General features: G+C 36.8%; 1 protein-coding gene across 1 annotated transcript; it reads right to left on the reverse strand.

The window, feature by feature from the left end:
* Positions 1–565: 565 nt before the first annotated feature.
* On the reverse strand, positions 566–5,103 carry LOC109194275 (coiled-coil domain-containing protein 106-like). Its single transcript, XM_013264455.3, has 4 exons — positions 3,833–5,103; positions 1,410–1,556; positions 1,090–1,296; positions 566–994 (listed from the first exon to the last, which is right to left on the reverse strand). The coding sequence occupies exons 1-4, from the start codon at positions 4,002–4,004 to the stop codon at positions 678–680; spliced, it is 843 nt and encodes a 280-aa protein (XP_013119909.3). The 5' UTR covers positions 4,005–5,103; the 3' UTR covers positions 566–677.
* Between the last annotated feature and the right edge of the window lie 979 nt (positions 5,104–6,082).

A 6,082-nucleotide genomic window follows, 5' to 3' on the forward strand; every position in this document is an offset into this window, starting at 1 on the left:
GTACAACACTTTTTATTAATTATGTTTTCATGTTCTAAAACTCATTAATTAATCATTTATAAACACTACTCTGCATCAGTTACAAACCAGTCATTTCAGGATGTTCAATGGTATACAAAATCATTGGTAAAAGGTAAGTAGATGGTTAACACACCCCATATAATACTATAAACTCTACATGTACTACACATAGTAGTTTCATACTAGATGTTTTATAAACACTGAATATCAGGGTTACATCAGTCAGCTGCTATATCTTAACAGATGTCTTACAATACATTTATAACTGTCACTTAAAGGCTGCCAAAGCTGTAACTCACTATCGACCAACTTCTTTTTCGATAGATTATCTATAAATACTCATAAATACCTTAATAAACTTATTTAGGAAGTTACAAACCATTTGCTACTTGTTAGTAAAGTATCTTGAGTGAGCCCATCTAAAGTGTGGACCATATATACCTTACAAGTGTATCACATGTGTGATCATTAAAATAAAACTACAGAATTTATAAAAGTAAAATAATAATAAAACACATACAAACCAAAAATTAAGTGTGTCATTTTTTTAACAAACAATTGACCAATCAAACAGAATACATAACTTGTATTTTATTAAGCTGTTAACAATGGTGGACTCTCACCACATTTCACCATGTAAAAAAAACAACAAAGATCTAATCTTTCTTTGTTTTAAGAGGAAGCAACTTCCCTGAAGACTTATACGCTTTGAATTTTTCCTCTGTTTCTGGATCTGCACTGATTGCTGCAGCACACTGTGTAGCAAACAATGAAAGTTTCTGTCCCTGCATGTTTTTTTCTAATTCTTTATACCTCTCAGGTGCAACAATGAATAGCTCAGCAATTGGAGCAGTTGCCACAATTGTGTTCCGGTCCACTCCCAGACGTTTAAAGGCAGCAGACATGGTCCCTCCTCTTTTGAACAGCCTCAAAATCTTGTTATACCGGGTGACCACTTGCTTAGGATTCTGGACTGCAATTGAGAGAACATAATCATTAATTGAATGTAATAGTGTAGTAACGCAACACACCACATGCAAAATCAAACTGTTAAGTTAATCACTTTACCTCTTTTTCTTTGTTTTTGGTCACGTTTCTTTGACTTCTTGTGCTTTTTTGCTTTGCCCTTCTTCCTCTTCTTCCTATCTTCATCTGATGAAGTTGTGCTCATGGAGGAGTTAGAACTCTCATCAAAAGACCCATCAGAGGACAGTGAAGATATGCTCAATACCTCACTGGAATCCTGGACAGAACTTGTGGGTTCCTTTGAGAGAGCTAGTAAAACAGTTAAAAAGACAACACAAAATTACTCAACAGAATGCTTATGTAAGTGCTCAAGCAGAGGAAGTATGTGACAAGCTATGTAATGTTTTTAAGAGTGGACTTACATGCTGCTAATTGCTCCTTTAGATAGTCTCTTTCTTTGGTGAGCTCATCAATCTTATCCTTTTGCCACTCTAGCCTCATCTTACAGATCTCCAACTCTTGTGATTTTCGTCTGTCTGCCAGCTGTGCAGTTGGGGCAACAGTCACACCTAGAGAAAATTAAAAACAAAATGAGACTTGGCTATAAATAAAATTAATAAAACAAATTCAATAATATTAATAATATTAATGTACACTTTGTAGAATTTAATTAACAGTAAAAGCATTACAGTGATTGATAGCCTACAATGGTAACATTACAAACAATATTTAGTTATGTATTTACAAACTGGCCAATTTGACTATAATTATATATTAACGTATTTCAAACATAGTGCATTAGATTGTACAATGTAGAGCATTTATTGTGAATTTATATTGTATAGACATGCAGCAAAATAGCTGGAGAAGGCCTGACAAACTAAATTCCAGAAAGCACAATTTTAAGTTACAGCCCAGAGTAACACCAAAGGCGACAATCCTCATTTAATTCTTGAGCCACAAGAAACAACTAATAAAATAAACTGAACTGTGTTTTTGCCGATATCTAAATCTGAAATGTAGCTAAAAGCTAAGCTAAGCGCCTAATAGCAGCTAGCGAAAAGCTACCTGCTAATAGGCGGTGGGCGTTTACAATGAAATACGGTAATACTAGTGATGGGTCCAGCAACACTGATGCACCGGCTCATGTATCAAGCTCACAGAGCGAAGCCTGTATCCGTGCGTGTGTCGCTTTAAGAAAAAGTCACGTGATCGATACAGCTGCTGTATCGATCATTGCCAATGCGCCAAACTGTCTTTAAAAAGGTACCGCATCTGCATCGGTCAACGGAATGAGTCGCCACCAAAAAATAAACAAAGTTACTCTCAAAACGATAAAAAAAAAAAAAATACACATCTCTCCATGACAAAATGGAGCCCGAAAGAAAAACAAAGGTTTCTGCTGTGTGGGATCATTTCGACCTTTTAACTGCAAATAAGGTAACTGTTCGTCTTTCTTTTAGTGTAATCTATCAACATAGGAAAAACAGCAATGTGACTTGCAGTGTAAAGTGTTTATTTTATTTTATGCAGGCTAAATGTCGCATCTGTTCTGCGGAGCTTTCTTACACAAACAAAAGCACCTCCTCAGTGTTTAAGCATTATAGAGCCAAACATGAAAATGAGGAGACAAACACACCGAGAGTGAACACAGGTAGGCCTATATAGACATTGAGCAGCATGTGTTTTATTATTTTGAAATCAAGCATGTAGGAAGACTGTTCTGGACCAGGCAGTCCTGAATTTTATTATAAAGGACTGCCAACCCCTTGTGGAGAGTGAGGGGTTCAGGAAGCTGGTTCAGGTCCTTCATACGTTTTGCCAACCAGAAAGGTTTATATAGACAATGTCTCATCAGGTAGCTGATGTTAAGTACTGCATACTGATTTAATTTTGTTTCATCTTCAAACCATCAAGGTATTGTTAGCCAAAAAACATGCGGAGGAACTCGAACGAGTGAAAATGGAGTGTGCTGCAGTAATTGCCCCCACAACATCTGAGCCACAGCCTGGACCTTCATCAGAGCAGTCCCCTGTTCCAGGCAAGTTCAGTATTATCAGCTTATTCGTACATTTATTTTGATGTTAATGTGTACTCATTTGGAGTAGATGACAAAAACTAAAACGGCCATGCATTTGTTATTATTTCAGAAAACCTGTGGCAGCGGCTCGATGAAGAAGTTGGCAGACAAACCAACAATGCAACAGTGGACTCCATCATTGAGGTCCAGCGCTACTTGGCGGAGAGAAACATTACAAGATTAGAGGATCCTCTAACGTACTGGGGGAATAGGAAGACATCTTATCTGAACCTTTTCCACCTGGCTTTACAGTTTTTGTGTACCCCAGCTTCATCTGTGCCCTGTGAGCGTGTGTTTTCCAAAGCTGGGAAAATGGTGTCAAAAAAATGCAATAGACTGAATGCAAACACATTGGATAAAGTTATTTTTCTGAATAGAAATTTATAATAAACTCTGAGTCAGTTACATTTAAATGGGTAATATTACATTCACAATACTTTTATTTTAATTTTCACTTAATGTCATTCACAATATATTTTATAGATGTCTACAATATTTGAAATGTAAAAGATATAAAATGATTCCATGGAAAGTACAATACCTTACAGTGTGTACAAGTATGAGTAGGTCATTGAATCAGTGTCTGTTGTGAGTCTCAAGTAAGTTGCCTGCAATGATATTTAAGGTCCAGCAGGTGTCAGTATGGAGCAAAACAGCAACACAGTATCGATACAGTTTGGGGAATGTGCTGAAACGCTTCACGAGGCCTCATCTACCCATCACTAGGTAATACAATGAGGTAAAAAAAAAAAAAAAAATACTCACCACTGGTAACACGAACATCCATCTTGCCTACGTTATTATTCCCCCTTTTCCCCCGGGTTCGCATACCGGTAGATCGGTCTGGGTTTGTCGTGTTAACACAGGAAGCCATGACTGCAGCTTGATTATGACCTACAGGTGAGAGGTCACAGCATCGCGGTCTCCTATTGGTCATGTAGGAAGCAGGAAGCACCAAAAGCGCGGCTTCCTCTGTTGGCTTAACAACAAACTGGCTAAAAAATGGGAAGTCTCACGCGACTGAAAAAACTAATTAACGAGGAGATTTCGAAAAGAGGCCCACTGAAGCTTATAAAATATCTTCAGAGGAAAAAGCTACTTAAAAGAAAAATAAAATACAAAGTCTGCCAGCAGAAAATGGAACTGAAGAAAAGGGTGAACAACGGAGACCAATATGCTTGGTAAGATATCTATATTAATTTTCATATTATGTTTTTAGACTCAACCTCATACGAAGTGACACACTTACTGTAAAATTCATTATTATTTGTTTTCACACCAAAATTCTCCTTAAAACGGAGCTAACAGTGGTCTCATTTACATCAATATATTTATCAATCTTTCATAGTATCATTTAGTCATTTTCTTTTTCATTTTTTTTGTTACTGCATCAGTATGGGAGAGGAAGAATGACTGGGGGATGGAAAAGAGGAAAGTGGGTCTTTGGAATGCTGCGCATAAAACATCGAGGGAAAACGAGGTCTATCTTGCGACTTGTGGAGAAAAGATCTCGAAGACATCTTGTTCCTGTGATTACCCTTCATGTCTGGATTGGTTCCTCAGTGATAAGTGATGAATGGCGGGCCTATCGTGTACTCCCAAATTTAGGGTATGAACACCATACTGTTAACCACAGCAGGTGGTATGTTGACCCTCGTACAGGTGCCCATACCCAACATCTGGAGAGAGAGCCTGGAGGTCTAACAAAGAGCAAATCTGGAGACTCAGGGGTAACAGACATGATAGACTACTGTCAGAACACCTTACAGTTATTGAGTGGAACGAGTGGCTCGCAAAAAAGCACAACAATGGTACATTGGGGAGACTGATCTATGACATTTCCAAAAAATACCGATAATTCTAAAAGTTAATGTTGCTACTGCTATTTTTTTTCTTTTTGAAAATGTTATTTGAAAAGTTTATGTAAAGAGCTACAGGTCATATAGTTTGCATCCAGCCGTGTTCTGTATTACCTCAAATATTGGCTGATAGTTTATGACACTTTTTATTTTTGTATCAACATTTGTGTGTCCAATCTGTAAGCATTGTTCTGATATTTCTGTGATTGGCATCTTAAAAATACAGTGCGTTCCGGATCTACCCTGTGTGTTGTCATTTATTTTTTGTTACAATGTATTTTAAAAACTTTCACATCTATAAATAGGTTGTAAGGTATATATGGTCCACACTTTAGATGGGCTCACTCAAGATACTTTACTAACAAGTAGCAAATGGTTTGTAACTTCCTAAATAAGTTTATTAAGGTATTTATGAGTATTTATAGATAATCTATCGAAAAAGAAGTTGGTCGATAGTGAGTTACAGCTTTGGCAGCCTTTAAGTGACAGTTATAAATGTATTGTAAGACATCTGTTAAGATATAGCAGCTGACTGATGTAACCCTGATATTCAGTGTTTATAAAACATCTAGTATGAAACTACTATGTGTAGTACATGTAGAGTTTATAGTATTATATGGGGTGTGTTAACCATCTACTTACCTTTTACCAATGATTTTGTATACCATTGAACATCCTGAAATGACTGGTTTGTAACTGATGCAGAGTAGTGTTTATAAATGATTAATTAATGAGTTTTAGAACATGAAAACATAATTAATAAAAAGTGTTGTACATTAGCTTATTCATCATGAATAAAGTGTTTAAAGCAGTGCTTGTAAACTATTAACTTATTATGAGAAATACTTTGTAGATGCTGTAGAGACATTTAAGTAAGCATTAACTGATGCTTAACAGATGATTAACTAATGCTTAATACTGTGCACTTATTATAAAGTGTTACCGGGGTGTAATATACATAAACATTACCATCAATACCTTGAGAATCATCCTCCTCCTCCCTCTCTCCACTATCGTCCTCTACCTGGGTCATAGACAATGGCGGCAGCAGCGCTCCTTTAAAACAGCAAGTCACTCTGACATCTTCACCTACCACATGGCTGCCATTGAGCTGATCTGGGTCTTTGGGAGCTTCTTCATTCTTGGTAGCATTTAC

The sequence above is a fragment of the Oreochromis niloticus genome, linkage group LG3 (genome assembly GCF_001858045.2).
Source record: "Oreochromis niloticus isolate F11D_XX linkage group LG3, O_niloticus_UMD_NMBU, whole genome shotgun sequence".
Taxonomy (NCBI): Eukaryota; Metazoa; Chordata; class Actinopteri; order Cichliformes; family Cichlidae; genus Oreochromis; species Oreochromis niloticus.

Bases quoted from the DNA above. Each gene is read 5' to 3' on its own strand.
- LOC109194275 (XM_013264455.3), bottom strand. From the start codon at position 4,004: ATGACCAATAGGAGACCGCGATGCTGTGACCTCTCACCTGTAGGTCAT. The intron at 1,557-3,832 runs GTGAGTATTTTT...AATTTTCTCTAG, and splicing joins GGATGTTCGTGTTACCAGTG to GTGTGACTGTTGCCCCAACT. The intron at 1,297-1,409 runs GTAAGTCCACTC...CTGTTTTACTAG, and splicing joins AAAGGAGCAATTAGCAGCAT to CTCTCTCAAAGGAACCCACA.